Below are 23,675 nucleotides of genomic sequence, written 5' to 3'. Positions count from 1 at the left end.
AACCCCTCCGAGGTGACGGTTAAAGGATCGTTCGGGGCGCGTTCGGTAACGGCTCCAACGGCCCCGAACAGTCCCGGGGCTCCGGGGCCGCCTCAGGAAGGATCCGCGGCCGCCTCAGGAGCGAACCGCGGCTTTCCCGGTGCTCACAACTTAAACGGGGCCGGCCGTTCCCGGCAGCTCCCGTGGGCAGCGGTCAATCCCCCGAACTGCCGATTCCCGAGGGATTTATCTCCCGATTTCCAGAGGAATTCATTTACTGTATTTAATTTATTCCCGAATTTCGGGGATTTCTCCTCACACCGGGTCCGCCAGGGGGCGCCAGGCGCGGGAGGCGCGCGCAGGAAGTGACGTTCACGCGGCGGCCGCGCCGGGCTCTGCTCCGGTTCTGCTCCGGTTCCACGGAACCGGCGGCGGTGAGTGAGGAGGGGCGGCCGGGGCTGAGGGCAAAGAGAGGGCCTGTGAGGGTCTGTGAGCTGCTGGGGCGGACGGACAGGGCTGGGAGAGGATGAGGGGGACGCGGTGTGGGGTATTGAGGGGACCTGGCGGGGCTGTGAGGCGACCGGAGGGTTTGTGAGTGGACCGGGGGGGGCTGTGACGGTACCGGGAGCCTGTGAGGGGATGGGGGGGCTGTGAGGGGACCGGGGGGGGGGGGGGGGCTGTGAGGGGATGGGGAGGATGTGAGGGGACCGGGGGGGGCTGTGAGGGGACATTGGGGTAGAGGAAGGTGGGAAAAGCTCCCATGATCTCCCTCTCCAGCCTCTCCTTCCTCACCTCACCTTCCTCAGGTGCGGCAGGGATGGATTGCCAGGACATGAATGAGCTGCAGCAGGAGGTGATGGAGGAGCTGGGAATCTCCATGGAGGAGCTGAGAGAAATCATCGACAAAGAAGTGGAGAATTCCGAGTGGGTGAGGCAGTGGAAGCAGCAGCTGGAGGAGCTGGAGCAGTGCATGAGGCACAAGGAGGAAGAGGTGGCCCACGTTGACCAGCTCATTGATGATGCTGTGAGGTGTGTGGGAATTCTGAGGAGGGGGATTTGAGGGGGATGCTCCATTCCCTTCAGGGCACACCCACAGTGTAGCTGGTTAATGAAGCACACTGGCAACTTTCCCCCTAGGGCAAGCAATGGTTCATTTCCAGATCCCAAAAGTGCAAAACACAAACAGCAGGGGGCTGTCACTTTAATCACAACAAATGCACCTTTATTGAAGGCCAACAGCAAATGTGATAGATGGATCAGAAAAGGAAATAAAGGATAGAAAGGAGAAGAGGAGAAGGGGAATATGGCTACCAGTGAGACAGAATCCTCATGGTCTAGATCTGCTGTAGTCCATGGGGTTTTACCAAAGTTATCTCAGAAAGTTACAGTTTATGCAGTTTCAATCCAAAGCGAGTATCTGGCCAAAAGGTGGGGAAGATTCATGGGCCATTGTGTCTGTGAGGCGGGTGTGAGCGTGCAAGGACAAGCCAGCTCTTGTCAGAACTTGTGAGGCAGGTGTGAGCGTGCAAGGACAAGCCACCATTGATCAGAACCTGTTTGGAGCAGTGTTCTGCGAAAGCACAGTGAGCACACCTGCAAACAATCACAATAACATCCAAAAACATCCACCTCAGCCAGGCCAGAGCTCCTGCTGGGGTCTTCAGGGCCCTTGTGAGGCGCATGAAGGAAACTCCAGACCGTCTCTCACACCCCCTGAGCGGTCAGGGGCAGCTCCCTGTGGAATTGAGGGGGCTCAGCTGCTTTCCCTCCCGCAGGGCCATGGACAAGTGCGAGGTGCTGGCCAAGGAGCTGTACTCCATGATGGGCCTGCAGTACCGGGACAGCAGCTCCGAGGACGAGGCCCCAGCAGCCACAGAAGTGATCGAGATCCCCGACGAGGAGGATGACGATGTCATGAGCGTGGACTCGGGCTGGAAACGCAGTTCAGTGTCCCCAGCAGGGCCAGGGGAGGGGTGGGGATGAGGGAATGCTTTTAGCTCATGGGGAACATCTGGCAGATCCTGTTTGTGTCCCAGAATTCCTGAAATCCTGGAATTCCTGGAGTCCCAGACTGGGATTTTACCCTTTACCCTCCTGTCTCACTGTTGTCCCCATCAAATGAGGAAAAGCTTTGTCTGGGCATAGATTTGGGATGAGCACTTTTCCCTGTTCCCCCTGCTCTCTGTGATTTAATTAGGATGGATTTTTTCCACAAATAAAAAGGTTTTAAACCAATGTTTTCTCTTCACTCACAGGCAGCAGCGGTCCCAGAATCTCCAGAGATCAGAGTCTGGTGAGTGGGGAGGCCCTGGCCAGACATGTTTCCTCATGTGAGGTTTTCCTGAGACACAACATTGTATTGGGTGCAAAAAACCAAAAGTTTTTCTGTGTTTCCTTTTTCTTTCCTGCAGCTGAGGGAAGCAATGGCTGCCATGAGGAAATCTGCCCGCGATGTTGCAAAGTTCATGGATGCTGTAAACAAGAAAACCAACTTGCAGGAAGCACAGAAAGGTGTGGGAGCTTCCAGGGGCTCTGTGCCCTGGGCCTTTGCTTCCCAAAATGGGAAAACAATGATCTGCTTTCTCTCCTAGGATCTCCATTCATGTTTATTGATCCCAAAATGCTGTTTTAATTTAGGGTGTATTGGTTCTGAATTCCTGCTTCTTCTCCAAGCTGTTTCCATTCAGTAAAAAGGAGGCACTTGGGCTGCCTGAGAGGAAGAAGAGCAGGAATGCTTCTTCCAGAACTGTGCTTTGGGTGATTTAGAACTGACTTTCTGCTGTTGTCCCTTGGTAGATGCACAACCCCCTCAGGAACCTCCTGGCACTGCCCAGCCCATCACTGTCCCTGCAGCCCCTAGCAATGATCTCAACACTGATGGGGACCTCAAAGTGGGCATGAGGATTTTGGGGAAAAAAAGAACCAAGACGTGGCACAAGGGGACGTTGATTGCCATCCAGACGGTTGGTATGTGCCATGCATGGGGCTTGCCTGGGATTTTGGGTGGGAAACCTGGATTAAAAGGTGTCAGAGCACCTGATGTCACCTGGAAGGGATTGTGGGAGCAGCACACCTCCATATGAAATCCTGCAAGGCTTTGAAGTGAATTCTGAGTTAATTCTGAATAAAGGGTCTCAGAGTGACCCAGAGTGTTGGAATTCTGCTGTGCAATCACGTGGCTTTTGTTTATTTTCCTCTTTATTTATCTCCTGTTTGCCTTAAAATGTATTTCCAGGTGCTGGCAAGAAGTACAAAGTGAAATTTGATAACAAAGGGAAGAGTTTGCTCTCGGGCAACCACATTGCCTATGATTACCACCCATCTGCTGAGAGGCACCACGTGGGCAGGAGGGTGGTGGCCAGGTACAAGGATGGCAATCAGATGTGGCTCTATGCTGGGATTGTGGCTGAAACCCCCAATGTCAAGAATAAAAACAGGTATTCTTATTTCCCATGGTCACACACCTCCATCTCTGTTTTATTTTTTTTGTTTTAGGCCAAAAAGTAAAAGGGTTTATTTGAATTCCCTTCAGGTGCTGAATTGAGCCCTTCCCAGGAATGTGATTCTGACTTTCTTCATCTTTCTTATCTCAGGGTGGAGCTTCCACTCTTGCTCATGGCCCTGAGTCAGGAATTAGATCTGCTAATTTATTCAAATTATCACCCAAATGTTGAGTCTGGGCTGCTTGAGGCATGAAACAGTGGGAGGAAATGGGAGCCCTGGGAGGGCAGAGTGGCAGAGGTGATGCCAGAGCTCTTCAGGAGGGGAAAGAGCAGGTTTGGAGCAGCTTTTTTGGGAATAAAAAAAGGGCAAGGCTGCTCTGGTCTGTTAAAATAAAGGTTTGGGGTTTTCCTGATTGATAAAGGATTCAGTCCTCCTGGATCTGATGTAAATTGTGTTGGATTTTATCTGATTTGTGTTTAATAACTGAAAGTGAGCTGAATTTGATACTCAAATTGCAACTTTTCTCCTGGTTGTGATGCTGATCCCTCATCCTGCAGCTTTTGTACAGCTCCAGGGCTTGGAGTCCTCACTCAGAGGCACTAAATGGGTGCCTCATTCAACTTCCCTGCAGAAATCAGCAGCAATTAAACATTTTCTATTTTTTATCTCCCTTTCCTGGGGCACGGAGGGGATTTGGAGCAGAGGGAAATGCCCTGGCTGGGAATTGTGCTGTTTGAGCAGCCATGGGGAGCACAGGGAGTGTTTGTAACTCCTCATTCTGTCCTCACCCAGGACTGGGCTGTCTCCAGGAGGAGCAGGAGAGGTTCTCCACTTCCATTCCATGCTGTGAGAAGTTTCTTCAGCTCCTAATTGCTGGTTTTTTTTCCAGGTTCCTGATTTTCTTTGACGATGGTTACGCGTCCTACGTGAAGGAGTGGGAGCTGTACCCGGTGTGCCGGCCCTGTGAGTGATCCCTGTCCCCTCCTGGCCTGCTGAGCTTTTGGGAAGGTCCAAAAACGGGCGTGTCCCATGTGCTGCTGAGCCTGGGGACATCTGAAATCCTGGTTTATTGCCAGGCTGGGTTCAGGATGTCCCACCACCAGCATTCCAGCCCTCAGGATCACCTTTGATTGACCTTAGGAAAAATGCACCTGGGAAATCCTTAAAAAAAAAAAAAAAAAAAAGAATTAAATGTTCTTTCTGTTTTGTCTTATTCCCTTTCTCCCACGTGTCCCAAACAGTGAAAAAGGCCTGGGAAGACATTGAGGATGTTTCCTGTCGGGATTTTGTTGAGGAATACATCACTGCCTACCCCAACCGGCCCATGGTGCTGCTGAAGAATGGGCAGCTGATCAAAACTGAGTGGGAAGGCACCTGGTGGAAATCCAGAGTGGAAGAAGTGGATGGAAGTCTGGTGAAAATCCTTTTCCTGGTAGGAATTTCACTTCTCCCATTAGGATTAAATTTGAGCCTGGGGATTTGATCAGTTCTGTTTTTCTTGTTAATCATGGAAATAATTGAGGTTGGTTGCCACATCCACAGGGGTTTTGGACAATTCCAGGGACAGTAACTCCACCACTGCCCTGGTCACCCTACGAGGACATGAACACCCTTTACAGGAAGAAATTTTCCCTAATACCTAATTAGAAATTTCAACGTAAATAATTGCATTTGACAATTTATTGTCTGTTCTGCCTGCTGTTTGTCACTCCTCATTGTTGTCTCCCTGTGTTTTCTCTGTGTCTCACTCCAGGAAGCTCTTCCCATGGGAACTTCAAATGTTTCCTTCTCCTTCCCACAAGAGGACAGACGTTGTGAGTGGATTTACCGAGGTTCCACACGCCTCGAGCCCATGTTCAGCATGAAAGCTTCCACAGCTTCCACCCAGGAAAAGAAGCAAAGTGGGCAAACCAGGACTCGTCCCAACGTTGGTTGGTGGCATCTTTTGGTTTCATTTAGACCCTGGGATTTATCTGCAGGCTGGTTTGGGTGTGGTGGGTTTTTTTAGCAGAGTTCCTGGAGGTTTCAGGTTTCTGGATTTTGGTTTTGTTTCTTCTGACAGGAGATTTCAGATTTCCACTGAGCCTTTTCCCCTGGCACAGGAGATTTAGATTTCCAGGGTTTTTGTCCTCTGGCATAGGAGATTTAGATTTCCTGTGGGATTTTTCTCCTGGAACAATGCCACAAAAACCAAACTGCACTTGGGGGAAGTGACCAGAATTTTTGGGGGAGTTGCTGTGCTCTGAGCTCAGTGATGACCCACCATTAATCCCAAATTTCTCTGTTTTGGTTCCTTCCAGGAACAAATCAGTATTTTGGGGCCCATACAGCCAACTTGGGATAACATTAAGGATTTGACTCTTGGGTTTTTTACCTTCCCCACCAGGTGCTGTGAGGAGCAAGGGCCCTGTGGTCCAGTACACCCAGGATTTAGCAGGAGCTGGTCCCCAGTACAAGACTCCAGAGCCAGCTGCACGTCCCTCGTCTCCTCAGCCTGCAGAGATGGAGTAAGTACCAGAGGCACCTCCAGCACCTTCCACCTCTTTGCTTCTCTCCAGCACTCAGCTCTCTCAGGCACCACCTTTTCTGTGCAGAGGAATCCTCAGCTGCAGGCGTCCTCCATGCCTTTAGCCATGATTTTGGGGAGAAACTTTTACCTAAGGCTGCTGGATGAATAACTGGGGGCGGGAGCTGAGAGACACCAACTCCCCGAGCCAAATATTCCTCCTCAGGGCTAAAGCTTCGCACTTGCCTTTCCAAACGAGACCTTTGCTCTTTCTCTTCCCAAAATCTGAATTGCTCCCTCGTGTCACGATCCAGGCGCTGGCCCCCGGCTGCCTTGTGTCCCTCCACGTGGCCTGACCTGCTGGCTGACCTCGCTGGGAGCTCGGGATCAGCGGTCGGTCCCGGTGGGCACGGAGCAATCCACGGCCAAGCCGCTGCCAGGGGCCCAAGGGGGACACTCCCGGAGCTGCAGGCTGAAGGAGGCCTGGAGGAAGGAGGAGCTCGGCTTGGTGATGCAGGGAGTGTGGTGGAGGACACCAAGGAACCTGGGGATGTGCTCGGGGACGTTTTAAGGGAGGGAGAGGCTCTCCCAGTTCATTTTTGTCAGCACTGTGGATTCCCCATCCGCATTTACGGGCGCCTGGCCCCGTGCCAGCACGTTTTCTGCTCTGCCTGTGCCCTGCTGCTGGGGCACCAGGGAGGCAGGACATGTCCCAGGTGTCAGCAGCCTGTGCAGGAGGTCAATCTTTACTCCCCACAGGCTTTCCAGGTGTAGCAGCAGCAGCTCAAACCCCACCTGCCCCAGCTCGTGGGGTCTTGGGGTTCCTCTCCAATCAGCAGTACAATATAACCTAATTTACCCCTGGAAATGCTCCCTCTGTGCTGGTCTGACCAGGATTTGGGAGTGGAAGCCACAAGAAAATCACCTTTTCCTTAATGCCAGAGAAATCCTGGATGCTGAAGGAGGTTCTGGCTGGGCCCCCACCCCTGCAGGTCCCCCATGTGCAGGGAAGAGCTGGGCTGGGACACCCTGGGACCATGGGCAGTGTCACAACAGGAACACAACCAAGCTGGACCTGCAGCCCTTTGTGTCATCACCAAATCCTTTCCCATTCAGGCCTTGCAGAGCTTTACAAGGAAAATTTTCCTTCTTGGGCTTGGCTTTAGGACATGGTTTTTGTGCAGCTGCTTCCCTGCCCTTAAATCCCAACTGCCCCTGACCAGGGGGCAGAGGCAGCCAGAGGCCTGGCTGTGTCCATGCTGGTCCCAGGGATTCTGTGGGGTTCAAACACTTGGATTTCAGATAATTAAAACTGAGAACAGTCTCCTCACTCTGGTGTTTTGTTTCCTCTGAGGAAAGCTTGGGTTTCTCCCCCTTCTTTCAAGTTTTTCTTGTGTTGTCACCACTTCTGACTGGTTTAAGCCCATTTTTCCTCTTGTTCTTTTTGAGATGTGTTTGAACACTTTGCTTTCAGGCAGCTGTTGGCAGAAACCCTCATCCCTTCCTGCTCTTTGTCTCCTCCTTTTCTCCCCAATAACTTCACAGTTTTTCCTCTTCAGCAGATGGTTTGTGGTAATTTTCTGTTCTATTGATGTAAATGGGTTGAAAACTTCCTGGAATGGTTTGGAAACCTGCAGTTGATTGAAAACTCCTGAAATAGGTTGAGAACCTGTTTTTTTAGAGCCCTTACTAGCTCTTTCATCAGGGATGTTATTACATTCCCTTACACAATCTTATCTTGTTCCTTAGTCCTTGCAAGAGAATCCTCTGGATTTGTTCCTCCTACTCAGGCCTGGTTGAGCTTCTAGAGCTGGTTTCTGCTAAGCCAGGGGTTTCTTCATGGTCTGGTTCGTCCAGCTTCCTGGGATTAAGGCCTTGTTACCTTTGCCTCATTTCAGAATCAGAAGTCACTTGGAGCTGCAGCTGAATTCTGAAATTCGGAGTGGTTGTGGGATTGCTGTAGCAGAAACAGCCAGAAATGGGCTGATTTTCACTCTTATTAGGAAAAAAAGCCACTGCTGGGATTCTCCTGGGTTTCTGAATTCCATGGGGCAGTGTTACTTTGATTCCCAGTGTTATTTTGCTTTTCCACGCTCCAAATCAGCTTCTCCTTCCCTCCTGCAGATGCTCGGACACGCAGCTGGCCCAGGGCAGAAAGCAGGTGGCCAAGAAAAGCACGTCCTTCCGTCCTGGCTCCGTGGGCTCCGGCCACTCGTCCCCATCCTCCCCTGTCCTCGGGGACACCCCGGCAGCCGGGAGGGCCCTCCCAGCCCCGCAGCACCGGTGAGCAGAGCTCTGGGTGGGGCACATCCCTCAGTCCATCTGGGATGTTGGGACACGTGTGGGGCTGTGTCTGCCTGTGGGGATTCAGCAGCTCAAATCGTGGAGTGGTGGAATCACTGAGGCTGGAAAAGCCTCTGAGTTCATGGAGTCCCATCCAGCACTGACAAGTAGCTGTGATTTACTGGAGGGCAGTGAATTTCCTTTAGATTTTTTTTATTACGCTGTGATAAATTCGTTGTCATTCTACTTAAACTCTTTTTGACTTGTAATCCTTCGTGTAAAGGTTGGTAATTGTTTTATCCATGGGTCAAGATCGGTAGAGGGATAGAATGTAAGAAAATAAAGATAGTGCAGAAGGTAGTCTCACACCTGAGGAGTTGTAGCTGTGCTAATCACCAAAGATTAGGAACAGGCCTGCCATTAATAGGCTGCAGTGGTGAAGAGTGCTACAAAAGAGTGGGTTAGCTGGGTGAGAAGAGAGTTGGAGTTTTTGGGTTGTGCTGTGAGGAGAGATGGAATTTGTTGGCTGTACTGTGAAGAAGAAGGGGTCAGTGCTGTGAAGAACTACCCATGAGAAATCACCAAGAAGATATAGAACTTTTGAAATACGATGACAACAAAGATCAAAGGCACAGGGGTCTTGGGAGGAATTTCCTGGGTTCTGACATAAGGTCACCTCTAAGCCTCTTCTTCTGCAGGCTAAACAACCCCAGCTCCTTCAAACGTTCCTCACAGGGCTTGTGTTCCAAGCTTGTGTTCCAGGCTTGTGTTCCAAGCCCCTCATCAGCCTCGTTGCCCTCCTCAAACATCTCAAATCCTTCCTAACCTGAGCACCCCATCTCTCCCCAGCAGCGTCCCCAGCGCCGTCCCCAGCAGCGTCCCCAGCGGCGTCCCCTCGCAGCCCTTCCACGGGATGATGGACCGCGTTCCCAACGAGCCGTCGTACCGAGCCCCTCTGGAGAAGCTCTTCTACCTTCCCCACGTGTGCAGCTACGCGTGCCTGGCGCGGGTGCGGCCGGTGCGCAGCGATCAGTACCGCAGCCGCAACCCGCTGCTCATCCCGCTGCTCTACGACTTCCGCCGCATGACGGCGCGGCGCCGCGTCAACCGCAAGATGGGCTTCCACGTGCTCTACAAAACGCCCTGCGGGCTCTGCCTGCGCTCCATGCACGAGATCGAGCGCTACCTCTTCGAGACGGACTGCGACTTCTTGTTCCTGGAGATGTTCTGCCTGGATCCCTACGTGCTGGTGGATCGCAAGTTCCAGCCCTACAAGCCTTACTACTACATCGCGGACATCACCAAGGGCAAGGAGGACGTGCCCCTGTCGTGCGTCAACGAGATCGACAACACGCCGCCGCCGCAGGTGGCCTACAGCAAGGAGAGGATCCCCGGGAAAGGGGTGTACATCAACACCAGCTGGGAGTTCCTCGTGGGCTGTGACTGCAAGGATGGCTGCAGGGACAAGTAGGTGACTGCTGCTGGGTGAGAGGACACCTGGGCTTTAAACCCTTGCAGGTTTCGTGGTTTGGGAGGGACATTAAAAATCATCCAGTTCCAACTCTTGGCATAGGCAGGGACACCTTCTGCTATCCTAGGTTGCTCCAAGCCCCGTCCAGCCTGGCCTTGGACACTTCCAGGCATGAGAAATCCACAACTTGGAATTGAGTGGCATCAAACCATTTCTCCCTCCTGGTTTGATTCCAAGTCAGATCCTTGCTGCCCATCTCTGCCTAAAGATGTGATTTATTCTCCTGTCTCACACTGATCTTGTGGGTTTTCCTGTGTCTCCCTGCAGATCCAAGTGTGCCTGTCACCAGCTGACCATCCAGGCCAGCGGCTGCACCCCTGGAGGGCAAATCAACCCCAACTCAGGCTACCAGCACAAGCGGCTGGAGGAGTGTCTTCCAACAGGGTGAGCAGAGCCCCAGACCCATTGAGAGGGAGTTGATCCTGGGTATCCCCGTGCAGATGTGACCACCTACCTCTGGTCTTGGTTCTTCTGCCAACTGTGAAATGCTTTGGGTTGGAAGGGGCCTTGAGGATCATCCAGAACATGAGTTGTGATCCTCTGGGATCTCTGTGCATAACCCCAGCACTGCCAACAGCCACAGACTTTGGGGTGTTTCTTCATCCTGAAAGTTGTCATCCTTCTCCTTTTCTTCCAGTGTTTATGAGTGCAACAAGAGGTGCAAGTGCAACGTGAACATGTGCACCAACCGCCTGGTGCAGCACGGCCTCCAGGTGCGGCTGCAGCTCTTCAAGACCCAGAACAAAGGTTGGGGCATTCGCTGCCTCGACGACATCGCCAAGGGCTCCTTTGTCTGCATCTACGCAGGTGGGAGCTCACCTGGCACGTGGAAAACTCTGCTGTGGAAAGAGGGGTAGCCAGAGATGGGGATGGAGCTGGGGAAGGGTCTGGAGAACTCCTGGGGGAGCTGGGGGAGCTCCTCCTGGAGAAAAGGAGGCTCAAGCAGGACCTTTCGGCCTTCTTCAACACCCTGGGGAGGTTTAAATTGCACATTCAGGAAAATTTCTCTCTGGGAAGGGTGGTCAGGCTGCTCAGGGAGGTGGTAGAGTCACTGTCCCTGAAAGTGCTCAAAAGCACAAGGGTGTGGCACTTGGGGACATGGCTCAGTGCTGGGGGGAACAGTGGGGCTCAGAAGCTCTTCCAACCTCAGTGATTCCAAAGTGCAGCAGTAGGGGTGTAAAGCTCCTGCCACGCCTACTTTTGGGGTGAAAGCTGAGCTAATGAACTTGCCCAATGCTGCAAGAACCCTTGTGGTGGCAGTGCCAGTGTCACAAGATGTCCCCCAGGCTGTCCTTGAGGTGACCCAACCCCAGCCCTGCTTCCTGTGCTCAGCCCATGAGATGCAGAAGTTGCTCTGGGGTTGCACTGACTCTGGAACAGAGCCACCCACGGCCAGAGCTGCTGCTGCCTCTGTGCTCTTCCAGCCCTTCCAAGGCTCTGCTTGAGCTGCCCTGTAGAGATTTCTGAGCTGAAAATCGTGATTTTAGCTCAACCACAAGCTTCAAGGTTTTGTTACATCAAGAAATGGGGTTATGTTGTCATTTCCCAGCCCAGCTTTGGAATGAAGCGCTGTCATCCCTTTTTCTCCTCAGTGAGCTTTGGAAAAGATAAAACTCACCTTTCATTTTCTGCCCCCAAAGGGAAAATCCTGACTGATGACTTTGCTGACAAAGAGGGGCTGGAGATGGGTGACGAGTACTTTGCCAACCTCGACCACATTGAGAGCGTGGAGAACTTCAAGGAGGGCTACGAGAGCGACGCCAAGTGCTCCTCGGACAACAGCGGCGTGGACCTCAAGGACGACGACGACGACGAGGAGAACACGGGCACGGAGGAGCTGGAGGAATCCAACGAGGACAGCTCTGATGACAACTTCTGCAAGGACGACAACTTCAACACCAGCTCGGTGCTGCGCAGCTACGCCACGCGCCGGCAGACGCGCGGCCAGCGCGACCACGGCTCCTCGGAGACGGCCTCCAAGGACTCGGGGCTCACACGGCCCCTCGGCCACGAGGAGCCCTCCACAGCCCCTCCCTGCAAGCTGCCGGTGTCTGAGGAGATCTCCAAGAACAAGGTGGCCTCGTGGCTGAGCTCCAACAGCATGGCTGAGGGCTTGCAGGACAGCGACGGCGCCTCGTCCTTCAGGGTGGGCGAAGGGGGAGAAGCCAAGGCTGTGAAGGTGGAGATGCCTGCAGAGAGGGAGAAGGGCTGTGCTTCCACACTTCCAGGAGATCTGAATGGAGAGGCGAAGGCACCCAAGAAGGAGGTGAGGGAGAGAGTTAAAGGCAGGGAGGTGCTGCTGCTCCAGTGGCTTTTCTCTCCATAGAGCACATCCAGGGGGACTGTGGGGCTGTTGGATGTCTCTGTGCTCAGCTCCCCTGGCTTCTCTGGCTTTACCCCACCCAGGGAAGGATTTGTGGCACAAGAGGCTGCAGAAGTCACTTGATGACAGCAGAGCTGAACATCCTCCTGCCTGGGGACCTGAGGAACATGGAGGTGGTCCCTGGCCACCCCCTGCTCCAGGGAGGGCACTTGGGAGTCCCCCAGGGAGGGGCATCTCCATGCTGGGTGTCACACTGAGTGTGGGGACAGGCAGCATCTCCCTCCTGGGCTGGCATTTTGGGGAACAATTCCATAGAAAGTCTGGAGTGCCCGAGAAGGGAGAGATTCCAATCATCTGTGCTTCTCCCCTCTGCAGGAACCTGAAGAATCAACCAAAATTCCCGGGTAAGATTCCTTAAATCATTTTTCCCTGGAAATTGTGGCACAGCTTCCACTTGGCCTGGAGATGCAGGTGTGAGCTGCCCTTGTGCTGTCCCTGCAGGCTGAGCAGCCTGGGCAGGAGGTACGGCTACAACCCCTGCCCTCCGCGGCTGGAGGGGATCCGCAGGCCCGTCAGTGGCACGCTGCTGCTGCAGAGCCGCCGCCGCTCCCTGGCCCCACCGCCCCCGTCAGAGGTGAGTGGGACCCCCAGGCTGGAGGGGCCTCCCCCAAACCCCTTCTTCAAGCTTATTTTGGGTCATTTGCTGCCTTTGGTTCCCAGTTGAGCACGGGGGTTGTGGTTGTAGCTGTGGTTTCCTGGAGGGCGCTGGATTTCCTTTGGGTTTTTGGGGTCTTTTGTGGATCTGAACAATCAAAAAAAAAGCGAGCGTGGGATTTGGGTTAGATTTGGCACTTTGGTTTGCACATCTGGGACCATTGTTTGGAAGCCATCCTGGTGAACTCTCCTTGTTTTTTGGGAACCTTTCCCTTCCTTTTGAGCACCTAATGCTGCAGGATCTCAAGCAGAACTCAGCAGCCCCCCCAGAACCCCACAGGCGTTCCCAAACACTCACCTGTGGAGTGTGGTGCCCAGAGGGGGGGGATCTCCTTCCAAAGGGTGGGAACACAGAGGGTGAGCACCATATTCTGGGGAAAAGGGAGGCTGGGATGGACTCCAGGAGCTCTTCCTGTGCCCAGAACGTGCTGATGGTGTCGAGCAGCACCGACAGCGACGAGGAGCACAGGGCAGGGCAGGCCCCGGGCACAGCCAACGACAGCGACGACATCCAGACCATTTCCTCAGGATCCGAGGAGGAGGAAGGGGAGGACAAGAAAAATCCATCATCTGGGTCAGGTGAGGAGGGAGAGCAGGGCTGAGGGTGAGGAGTTTTGGGTGGAAGTACCAGGAAGGGCTCTGAGGTTGTGGCAGCTGCTCCTGCTGTGTCCCTCAGCTCCAGGACATTCTCCTTCCAATTCCAGGAAGGTTGGAACCTTCCCCATGTGTTTAGCAAGACAAAACTTCAAAATCTGCTCCTCAAAAGCAGATATTTTTGGGTATTGTAAGAAAAAGCATCAGTGAGGCTTAGGGTGGGTCTGCAGGCTGGGCTGGAATGATCCCAGATGTTGAATTTGCAGGCAACCCTGACAAGGGAAGAGATGAGAATCTTTACTCCGTGTTTCAGAAGGCTGATTTATGATTTATTATATTTTATAATATAATATCATTATAATATTATTATAATTAAAATTAATTTATATATAATAAATTATATTAGCTTATTATAGAAATATTATATTATATTATATTATATTATATTATATTATATTATATTATATTATATTATATTATTGTTATATTATATTATATTATTGTTATATTACATTACATCACATTATATTATAATGCTATATTAAAACTATACTAAAAGAATAGAAGAAAGGATTTCATCAGAAGGCTTGAAAAGGAAAGGAATACAATGATAATAAAATCTTGTGACTCTCAGAGAGTCCAAGACAGCTGGACTGCGATTGGCCGTTAATTAAAAACAACTACATGAGACCAATCAAAGATGCACCTGTTGCATTCCACAGCAGCAGATAATTATTGTTTGCATTTCATTTCTGAGGCCTCTCAGGAGAAAAGATCCTAGCAAAAGGAATTTTTATAAAATACGTCCATGACACCCAGGAGCCACCCCGGAGCGCTGCTTTGGCTCTCAGGGCTTTGTCACTCAGCGCCGAGCAGGCTCAGGGACGATCCCATCTCGCAGCAGGTCCCGTGAAGAGACAGGTGGCCGTGAAATCCACACGAGGCTTCGCCCTGAAATCCACCCACGGCATCGCCATCAAATCCACGCCGCTGGCGGCGGCCGACAAGGGCGAGAGCGCGGGGCCCGTGCGGCGCAGCACGCGCCAGTTCTACGACGGCGAGGAGAACTGCTACATCATCGACGCCAAGCTCGAGGGCAACCTGGGCCGCTACCTCAACGTGAGTCACGGGGCTGGGACATCCCCTGGAGGCCCCCTAAGCCGGGTGTGAAAGGAGAGTCCATGTGGAGTTTGAGGGTGGTGATTACATGAGGGTTTGTTGGGGTCTCACCCGTGGGAGCAGCATGGTTTCTGAGGGAGAAGGGGTGTCCTGGTTTAGGGCAAATTTGGGAGAAAACTTTCAAAAGGGGCCCCTCCGGCTAGGTAACCCACACAGCCTCTCCCCCCAACTGATTAATGAAAGATTCCTTGGAGAGAAGTGGAAAGAACATGTTTATTTAAGAGGCAAAGCACCCCCAGCACACAAAATGAACAATACCAGGTGACAACACTCTTTCATAGCTCTGAAAAAGATGACAAATTCAGAAAGTCTCTCTCTGTTATCAGTCCCTCTTGTGCTGGGGTAGCTGCTGCAGCCACAAGGTGCAAACTCTCGGTGTTTCCCAGGTCCCAGTCCACAGCAGGTTCAAGTTGGTCCAAAAAAGGGAAAGGAGAAACAGTCCAGGGAAAAATTTGGACTGCTTAGCTAAACTAACTAATGAGCAGAAGCAAAAGCAAGAGCAAAGCAAGAGCAAGAGTAAAGCAAAAAGCAAAGGCAGCACCATATACTGCCCTGTCTCTATGTCCCACAGCCGTGAGGGAGCAGCTGATAGCAAAACCAAAACAAAACTTTGACTCCTCAGAGCCAGCCTTGAAGGCTCAGAACATGAAATCCAGCATAAACAGAACACACAAATGGGGATACAGGTATCATAACATCACTCTAGGACATTGGGGAAGGGAGAGGGAGAGGTGGAGAAGGGCCAAGAGAGAATCTGTGGTGCCCCCACAGCTTAACAGGGACATTCAAATTGGGTGCAGAATAAAACTTGGGCCAATGGGATTACAGATCCATGATTCTTCAGGGGAGGATCACAGGCTTGGAATAAATATTTTCAAGGGGTGAGACAGAGCAAACCATTGAACTAAAATGTAACACCACAATTCACCCTTTTTTCGTTAGAAAGAAAAGATAAATGTGACAATTAGCAATTTAAAGAATGAAGCAGCATAAAATTAAATGCAGTTGCAGTGAGGATTATGTTTTAAACAGTCCCCTTGACTTGCTGTTTGCCTTTGGTTGGTATCAAAGATAAATGAGCATTTATGGGCACACCTCAGGGCTGAGCCTTCTGCTCAGTGGGGCTGTTCCTCCCCAAGCCTGGGGAGGAGTGGGGAAATGAGAGGTTTGGGAGGATGAGGCACCTTCCTGAGTGGAAAACCAGCTACTCCAGCCTGGTGGGAGCAGGAATGGCCCCGTGAGTCCTTCCAGAGCCCGTTACCTTTGAGTGTGGATCTTATGACTCAGCCCGGGCGTGCAGCCTGTTCCAGCAGGATTCCGCTGGACTGGCGGGCAGAGCAGGAATGCTGCTTGTTTATAAAGGCTCTGTTCAGCGCTGGCAGCTCGGCCTCCCTGCCTGGGCAGCAGCTCAGGCTCCTCTCTGTTGCCATTACAGCACAGCTGCACCCCAAACCTCTTTGTGCAGAACGTCTTCGTGGACACCCACGACCTTCGCTTCCCCTGGGTCGCCTTCTTTGCCAGCAAGTGAGTCCTGGAGGGCTGGGAGGGGCTGAGGGTTCCTGGGCTGTGTGGGAGCTGCTTCATGGCCAGGGCTGGCTGTTCCCTGCTCCTGGAAACCCATTTCCCTGCTCCTGGAAACCCCATTCCCAATTTTCATCATTCCTGTGCAAAGAAAACCTTGGTGGAAGGTGAAATCTTCTCTATTGTGCTGGAGATCCTGTTGTGATTTCCACCAGTTTTAGACCTTCCCAAAGGGCAGAGTGAGGCATGGAGCAGCCAATTTCCCTTCTTGTTTTACTCCCAAATTTTGAGCTGGGCTTTCCCTGCTCCTAGAAACCCCATTCCCAATTTTCATCACTCCTGTGCAGAGAAAAACCTTGGTGGAAGGTGAAATCCTCTCTCCTATGCTGGAGATCCTGCTGTGATTCCCACCAGTTTTAGACCTTCCCAAAGGGCAGAGTGAGGCGTGGAGCAGCCAATTTCCCTTTTTTGTTTTAATCCCAAGTCTTTTGAGTCGTGGTGAGCCCCTGCTGTGTGCCTCTCTGCTCCTGCAGTGAATCCTCACAGCAATGATTCATCACAGAACTTGATCCCTTCCTCCCTGGCTGCCTCAGCCTCATCCCATCCTTTCTCCTCTTTCCTGGAGCAATCTCCTCACCCATCCTGTGTGGATTTGTGTCCTTTCCCAGGAGGATCCGAGCTGGCACAGAGCTCACCTGGGATTACAACTACGAGGTTGGCAGCGTGGAGGGCAAGGAGCTGCTGTGCTGCTGCGGGGCCATCGACTGCCGGGGCCGCCTGCTCTGAGCCAGCCCCGCTCCCTCCCAGCAGCTCCCCCTTCCCCAGGGGCCTGGTGCTCCCTTTCCCTCAGTGAGGGTGAAGTTTTTCTTCTCCACAAGTTCTCAGTTCTCCCTTTTCTCAGCTGGAAAATCACAGATGGACACAGAGCAGGAGTGGACTCGGGTTGTGCTGGGGGTGGTTTCCACCCGCTGGGTTTCTCCCACCTTCCCGAGGCTCCAGTTATCCCACAAGACAATTCTCTTCAAGGAAAGAACTTTCCCTGCTCTCTTCCATCTTTCCACCAAATTTAAGGCACAAAGCTCATTTTTCCAGCAGCAAGCACTTGCCCAGTATTGTCAGGAAGTGCTTCCCAGTTGGGACTGAGGCCTTAAAGTGGGAGGGAGGATGGTGGAAAGAATCCTTGGAAAACTGGACCAATGAGGATTTATAGAATCCAAGGGAAAAAAGACAAAAAGTATCTGTCTTCATCTGTGAGCTGTAAAGAATCTTTTAGTTGCTAAAAAGCAATAAAAGTGAGTTTTTCTATTAAAAACAACCTGTCCTGATCTCAAGACACAGCAAAGCGAAAAAGCAGAGTTGAACCTCTGCCATCATCCCTGTTCCTGTGGGGTTTGCAGGAAAAATGCCAGAGGTAGATGGGCCCAGGCAAAGGGATAAGGAGCTCCCACATTTTCACCTTTCCTTCACCTTTCCTCAAAACAAACACTCCTTAAATCCTTCCACCGGGGAAAATTACAGAGGAAGGGGTTGGGGTTTTCTTGAGGAAGGAGATCTGGTGCCTGTCTCCATCTCCAACCCTCCCAGAATGTCACAGGGAGCCCCAAACTGGCTTTGGGTACCTGGGCACAGGAGGGAGGGAGGGAGTGGCACCAGTTCCAGGCTTGGGTTTTTTTGTTTGGGGAGGGAAGGCACAGGACAGATCCAAAGAGTTCAAAAAACCACCCTGAGAATTGGATGAAAGAGCTGAAGTTTGACAAAGTGGGATCAAATCTCACATTATTGACGTGGAAAAACCCAATCTGGGAGGTGGTGGAGCTGATTCCAACCGTCCCTGCACAAGGGAGGCTTGTTGGGCTTTTTTTCTGCTAAATAACCTTTTTCTTTTTTCTTTGTAAAATAAAACCTTTCTGGGGCCTCCTGGAGCTCCAGTTCCATCCTGAGACTCCACCTGAATGGAGGCTTTGTCATCCCAGTGGGGCTGCAGCTCCTCAGGGAACCCAAACCCACACTCCAGCCTGGGCTTGAAGACTTGGGGAACTTTTAGGAGGAAAAAAAACCCATAAAAACCATCAAAATCCTCAACTCTGCCCATTTTTAGCACTGCCTAAAGGATCTATGCCAAAATAACCTCCCCACCCCAGGGACACAGAATATGCCCAAATCCTGTATTTTTTTTTTTTTACCCAAGTTTATTAGTTTTTTTAACTTTTAATATATTTAACCTTTTATTTATTAAAAAAAAAAAAAAAAACCCAAAAAAAAAAAACAAGAACAACAAAACACGTTTTGGTCTGACATTGGTTAATGGTCCTTTTCCCCCCCACCCCTCCGTGCTGGGAGGTCTCACAGCATCCCAAAGGATGCAGGAGACAGAGCCAAGCCTGGCTCCTCCTGTCTTCCAAATAAATAGAAAGGAAGGAAAAAAAAGGAAAAAATCAAGTTGGAAATTTGTCCTGTTACAGCTGGGAGAGGCCACGGAGAGGGAGAGACTCAAAAATCCATTTACCGAAGAGAAATGAGAGGATTAAACTCTGTGAGACACAAGGAGTGGCTCAACCCCGCAGCTTCCTTCCCCCAAGTACTTCCATAGTGTCATCCCATCATTTAGGCACTGAAACACCCAGGAATTCCCTGCTCCTCCCTCCCAGTTCGGTGGAGCAGGGGCTGAGCCGGCTTTTCCAGCTCAGGGAAAGGGGAATTATCCCCTTGCCCCGGTGAAGGAATGGTTGGGAAAATTGGAATAACGCAGAGCCCGGCGAGGGGCTGGGGCCGAGCTCTTTGGCCAGAGCCGATCCCAGGCAGGGGCTGCGGGGCGGGGAGGAACCGCCCGGAGGGATGGATGGAGCCACCCCGGAGGGGTCCCCGCCTGGCCGGGGAACCGCCGTGGATTAAGGCAGCAGGTGAGAGGTGGAAGGGCACCAGCGGTGAGTGTGAGGCAGAGCTGCGGCCCCGCTCCGGAGCAGGGGCGGGCGCTCCGGGCTCCCGGTGCGGAGCGGCCGGAGGGGCCGGGCCGGTGGCAGGAGGTGGCAGCTCTCGGGTCCGGGGCGCTCTCAGTCGGTTTTGCGGTGGTTGTTGTTGAGGACGGGGTGGCCGTTGGAGAGGGGACCGTTCTTGGTCACCTCCTCCTCCTCCTCGGTGTTGTCCGTCTCCTCACGGTCACTCCGCTCGTCCTCCACCACCTGCGGGCAGAGGGAAAAAGGGGGTTCAGGCAGCAGCTCCCCTCATTTTCCTGCCGTGCCTCAGTTTCCCCATTGCAGCCACAGGGGTTTCTCCCCACAGTGGATCTGGAGAGCCAAAGGCAGTCGGGATTCAGGATCTGGGGGTCCTTCCTTCCCCCATGACATCCCCATGCCCCCCCTCACCTTTCCAGTTATGAACTTCTGGGCCATGCGGATGATGAGGTAGGCCCAGAAGATGTGCAGCGACTGCAGCACCACCATCATGAAGTTAAAGAAGTAGTAACCAAAGAAGGCAGGGTAGAGATCCAGCGGATAAACCATCGTGCAGTGCATGATCCTGCCAGGAAAAGCCACTCCTGTCACTGAGGCTCCCCCAGCCCCTGCCTCAGTTCCCCCGTTCCCCAGCAGAGCTCACCAGAAGGGGAGGATGACCAGGCGGGTGATGATGAAGACGGCGGCGAAGACGATGAAGATGTTGTTGCAGGTGTTCCTCCACCCGGCGTAGTTGAACATTTTGGCAGACTGGAGGGGGGCAGAGGGGGTGAGCAGGGCAGGGGGCACAGGATGGGGGACGGGGTGGCAGCAGGGCAGGGGGACACACCAACCTCCAGCAGATAATCCGAGGAGTCATGCAGGGCCATGATGAGAGTCCCGGCACGGACGTAGTTGGCAAACCAGGAGAAGCTGATGAGGATGATGGTGGCAACGTGGTGGATGATTTGCTCTTTGAAGTCCTGTGCCCAAAGCAAAGGGAAGCTCAGCAAAGGGAGGGTTACAGCACCCACAGCAAAACCCCATCCCACAGCCCCTGAGCTTCTCCCACCTTCCAGAGGCTTCAGTTATCCCACAAGACAACAGGTTCCCTTCAAGAAATGAGCTTTTCTTGCTTTTTCCTGCTCCTGTGCCCACATCCTCCCAGCTGCTCCCACCTGCCCACCCTGCTGAGATGTCCTGGTGTCCCCCAGCCCGTCCCAGTGTCCCCACCTTGCGCTTGACGTCGGAGGCGATGCTGAAGAGCAGGGACCAGTAGAAGGAGAGCTCGATCATGTAGTACCAGTACTGGGAGGGCAGCACGCTCTGGGGGCAAGGGACAGGTTGGGGTTGTTCTCTGTGTCCCCCAGAGGGGTTTGGTCCCCTTCTGTGAGCACCATCCGGGTGTCCTGAGGACCCCCAAACCCTCCTGCACCCCCAGTTCCCCCTGGTGCTCAGGAGAAGGCGAGGGCTGGCAGCTGGGATGTGCTCACCTGGATGGGGTATCCCTTCCACACCTCCCGGAGGTCGTAGAACCAGGGTTTCTGCAGGATGGGGAGACACAGGAGTCAGAGGGGCCAGGGGGGCTGGGGGAGCAAGGAGAGGGGGGCAATACTCACATCCACTATGACAGCCATGCCAGCAATGAAAGCAATAAGGTAAAAGGTGAATCTCCAACTGGAAAAAGGAAGCAGACGTTCCTCAGACGGGCACCGGGGAGCAGGAGGGAGGAGGACGGACCCAGATCCCACATCTCCCACCCTGCCAGGCAGCTCCTGGCCAAGCTGGGACCCCCAGAGCCCCCAGGGTGGAGGGACAGTGACACCAGGCAGGAAGGGACAGGGGTCTCACCTGGCCTCCCTGAATTTCTTGAGCAGGCTGGGCCGGTCCTGGTTGCGGCGGCGGCGGAACCAGCGCTCGACCTGGCGCACGGTGCAGCCGCTCTTCTTGGAGAGCATCTCCACGTCGGCCTGGGGACACCGGGGCAGCCCCACTGTGTCACACAGCCCTGCCTCTGCCACCCTCGCCCCCTGGGGACCCCCTGAGCCCTCACCTGCTTGGGGTGTTTGCTGGTGGCAGCATAAAACCTCTCCAGCACCGCGTTGGGGGTGGCTTTTAACCGCACCTTCTCCTTGACGTTCAGCAGCCCGGCCAGGGGGGTGGCCACGTACCTGGGGAAGGAATTCCTGTCACCTGCACGGTTTGGCACCATTAAAGCCACTCAGGTGGCTTGACCCATGAACACTCAGTGCCTCGGTGTCCCCATGCTGCTGTGCCTCCTTCGGGGTGGGTTTTGCCAAGGGGAGCCCCCCGGGTCCCTCTGTCACGGGCTGTCCCCACTCAGCCCCTCCCTTCTCTCGCCATCCCAACAAAGCCGGGTCTGTTCCCATTGTTTGCCCAACAAATCACTCCCTAAAGGCCGTGTTTGTGTGGGGAAAAGGGAGCACTTGGGTTTGCTAGGGGGGATCAGGACCCCCAGCTCGGCTGAGCGCAAGGTGCCACATGCCAGGGTTCAGCCACAGCCCCCAGGGCACGGGGAGAGCCGGATCGGGGGCTCAGGATCCGTGCCCACCCCCAGGGAAGGGACTCACGTCTCAAAGAGGTGCCGGACAACGAGGAAGAGGAAGGCCAAGGGGAGGGTGATGTACAGGTCAGAGGCTTTGGCATAGACTCGCCCATCCCGGTCCTCCAGGTCAGCCCAGGTGAGGTTTGCCGGGAGCCAGAGCCGTTCCCACCAAAAATAGCTGTACAAGGTCTGAAACATGCTGAGGGAAGGGAAAAGGGGGAGAGGTGAGGGGGGCATCTCCGAGGAGAAGGCCGATCCCACCCCGGCCCCACCAGGCGCCCCAATTTCCACCTCGGCTCCCAGCGAGGCCCCGGTGAAATCCCCGTCGGAGCTCGGCTCGGGCACCGAGGGACTTTGCTCCCGGCAGCCCGGAGGTCAGAGGGTGATCATTAACAGGGGCCCCAGTCCCGCTTCCAACCGGCAGCTCGGCTCCTGCAGCCAGCCCGAGGGAACGGCCGGGCTCCCACCTCCGCACCGGGACCGCAACGCCGCCTCCGCACCGGGATCGGGAGCGGGGAGAAACCCCCGAGTTCGGTTTCCCTCCCGTGCGCGCATCCCGCGGCCGATCCAAACCCGATCCCCGGTGGGAAACGGAGGCACGGAGCCCACCGCCAGCGCTGCGAGGCCCGGCACGGCCCCAGCGCGGGATTAGGGATTTGTGGCCACACAATGAGCACCTTTGTGCCTTAAAAAGGCTCCGGACGGGGGAGCGGCCCCTCGGGGCCAGCGGGGTCAGCGCATCCCGGCTCCCCGTCCCTCCCCACCGGCCGATTTTGGGGAACCCCGCGGGGTCGGGATGGGCTCGGTTGGGATCGCAGCCCCGGGACGCGAATCCCCGACACGGATTGTGGCGAGGGCCGGGGCGGCTCCGCTCGGCCGCGGGAGGAAGAGGAACCACCGTGGCCGGTTTCGCAAGGGCGGGCGGGAGGGAGGTGCCGCAATTCCCGGCTCCCGGGGCCGTGCCGCGGGCAGGTAACGGGAGGGGAGCGTGGGAGGACGGGGTGAGGCCCCGGTCAGGGCCGGCAGCTCCTTCTCCCCCGGGGCACCGGCGGCACAGCGCGATGTGGGGGCACCGGGGCACGGAGCCGGTGCAGGAGGGGGCACCGCCGGGCCGGACCCCCCTCCCCAGAGGTGATTTTAGCAGCGATCCTGTTGGAAACCGACAAACCCCTGACGTTTTATAGTTGTGGGCAGATAAACGGGACCGGGAGGGATCCGGGCCCGGGGGCTGCGCGCCCGACCGGGCCGGGGGACAGCGACCCCGCCGTTGCCCGAGGCCGCTGTGGGCCCGGGGGGGCCCCGCCTTCACCCGGCCCCGCCCGGGCAGCCCCGGGGGGCCCCGGCGGGCCCTGCCCGAGGGCGGATGGAGGCCCGGGATGGCTCCGGTGCGCGCCCAACGCCCGCAGAAAGGCCCGGCCGCGGGCCTGGCGCGGAGGGAGCGAGCGGGAACCATCCCGCGGCCCCCTCCGGGCGGCCCCTCGCGGAGCGGGGCGGCCCCGCGCGCCGCCGGCCGCACTCACCCGCAGCCGCCGCCGGAGCCCTCACGGAGCCGCCGCCGCCCGGAGCCCTCACGGAGCCGCCGCTCGCCCCCCTCCGTCCCGCGCGCGCCCCGCGCCAGGCAGCGGCGGCAGTGACGTCACCGCGGACCCGGGAGTGACGTCACCGCAACGCCGCGGGGAGCGGCGCCCGCCGTGGGGCGGGGCGGGGCCCAGGCGTGAGCAATCGACCGCCGAGACGGGATTCGTGCGCCCCCCTTATGGACCCCGGGGTGCTCCATATACACCCCAAATACACACCCTATAGACCGCCCTATATGTGCCCCGTGCACCCCATATAAACACCCTACAGAGAGCCCTATATGTGCCCCATATACACCTCTATACACCCTATAGACAGCCCTGTATGTGCCCCATTTACACCTCCATACACCCTATAGACCGCCCTATATGTGCCCCGTGCACCCCATATAAACACCCTACAGAGAGCCCTATATGTGCCCCATATACACCTCTATACACCCTATAGACAGCCCTGTATGTGCCCTATACAGACACCATATAGACAGCCCTATATGTGCCCTGTGCACCCCATATAAACACCCTATA

General features: G+C 54.6%; 2 protein-coding genes across 7 annotated transcripts; one reads left to right on the top strand and one right to left on the bottom strand.

The window, feature by feature from the left end:
- Nucleotides 1–352: 352 nt before the first annotated feature.
- SETDB1 (SET domain bifurcated histone lysine methyltransferase 1) lies at nt 353–17,389 on the top strand. 5 transcript variants are annotated; one of them, XM_059490257.1, is made up of 22 exons: nt 353–413; nt 786–1,008; nt 1,755–1,921; nt 2,235–2,272; nt 2,391–2,490; nt 2,776–2,946; nt 3,215–3,416; nt 4,313–4,386; nt 4,665–4,855; nt 5,177–5,354; nt 5,810–5,930; nt 8,054–8,212; nt 9,062–9,679; nt 10,011–10,127; nt 10,381–10,550; nt 11,384–12,009; nt 12,442–12,470; nt 12,568–12,700; nt 13,203–13,359; nt 14,279–14,493; nt 15,994–16,077; nt 16,743–17,389. In XM_059490257.1, the coding sequence occupies exons 2-22, from the start codon at nt 797–799 to the stop codon at nt 17,142–17,144; spliced, it is 4,164 nt and encodes a 1,387-aa protein (XP_059346240.1). In that variant the 5' UTR covers nt 353–413; nt 786–796; the 3' UTR covers nt 17,145–17,389. The 5 variants fall into 5 exon arrangements, with proteins under 5 accessions (XP_059346240.1, XP_059346239.1, XP_059346243.1 ...); XM_059490256.1 differs by having other exon boundaries at nt 14,276–14,493; XM_059490260.1 differs by having other exon boundaries at nt 15,989–16,077; nt 16,743–17,099.
- Nucleotides 17,390–18,317: 928 nt separating this feature from the next.
- On the bottom strand, nt 18,318–23,202 carry CERS2 (ceramide synthase 2). 2 transcript variants are annotated; one of them, XM_059490317.1, is made up of 11 exons: nt 23,091–23,202; nt 21,596–21,769; nt 21,058–21,175; nt 20,856–20,974; nt 20,624–20,681; nt 20,498–20,548; nt 20,238–20,330; nt 19,859–19,987; nt 19,669–19,775; nt 19,437–19,590; nt 18,318–19,253 (listed from the first exon to the last, which is right to left on the bottom strand). In XM_059490317.1, exons 2-11 carry the CDS (start codon nt 21,766–21,768, stop codon nt 19,125–19,127), a joined length of 1,131 nt encoding a protein of 376 aa, XP_059346300.1. In that variant the 5' UTR covers nt 21,769; nt 23,091–23,202; the 3' UTR covers nt 18,318–19,124. The 2 variants fall into 2 exon arrangements, with proteins under 2 accessions (XP_059346300.1, XP_059346301.1); XM_059490318.1 differs by lacking the exon at nt 23,091–23,202 and adding an exon at nt 21,862–21,876.
- Between the last annotated feature and the right edge of the window lie 473 nt (nt 23,203–23,675).

Source organism: Ammospiza nelsoni, chromosome 28 (assembly GCF_027579445.1).
Source record: "Ammospiza nelsoni isolate bAmmNel1 chromosome 28, bAmmNel1.pri, whole genome shotgun sequence".
Classification (NCBI taxonomy): Eukaryota; Metazoa; Chordata; class Aves; order Passeriformes; family Passerellidae; genus Ammospiza; species Ammospiza nelsoni.
The sequence above is the reverse complement of the archived record's forward strand: the minus strand, read 5'-3'. Positions and strand labels throughout refer to the sequence as shown.

Excerpts from the sequence above, each read along its gene's own strand:
- CERS2 (XM_059490317.1), bottom strand. The coding sequence starts at position 21,768 with ATGTTTCAGACCTTGTACAGCTATTTTTGGTGGGAACGGCTCTGGCTC. Across the intron at positions 20,975-21,057 it reads CCAGCAAACACCCCAAGCAG|GCCGACGTGGAGATGCTCTC; the intron begins GTGAGGGCTCAG and ends CGGTGTCCCCAG. Across the intron at positions 19,988-20,237 it reads CCTCCGACGTCAAGCGCAAG|GACTTCAAAGAGCAAATCAT; the intron begins GTGGGGACACTG and ends CTTTGGGCACAG.
- SETDB1 (XM_059490256.1), top strand. The coding sequence starts at position 797 with ATGGATTGCCAGGACATGAATGAGCTGCAGCAGGAGGTGATGGAGGAG. Across the intron at positions 8,213-9,061 it reads CTCCCAGCCCCGCAGCACCG|CAGCGTCCCCAGCGCCGTCC; the intron begins GTGAGCAGAGCT and ends ATCTCTCCCCAG. Across the intron at positions 12,701-13,202 it reads CCCCACCGCCCCCGTCAGAG|AACGTGCTGATGGTGTCGAG; the intron begins GTGAGTGGGACC and ends TCCTGTGCCCAG.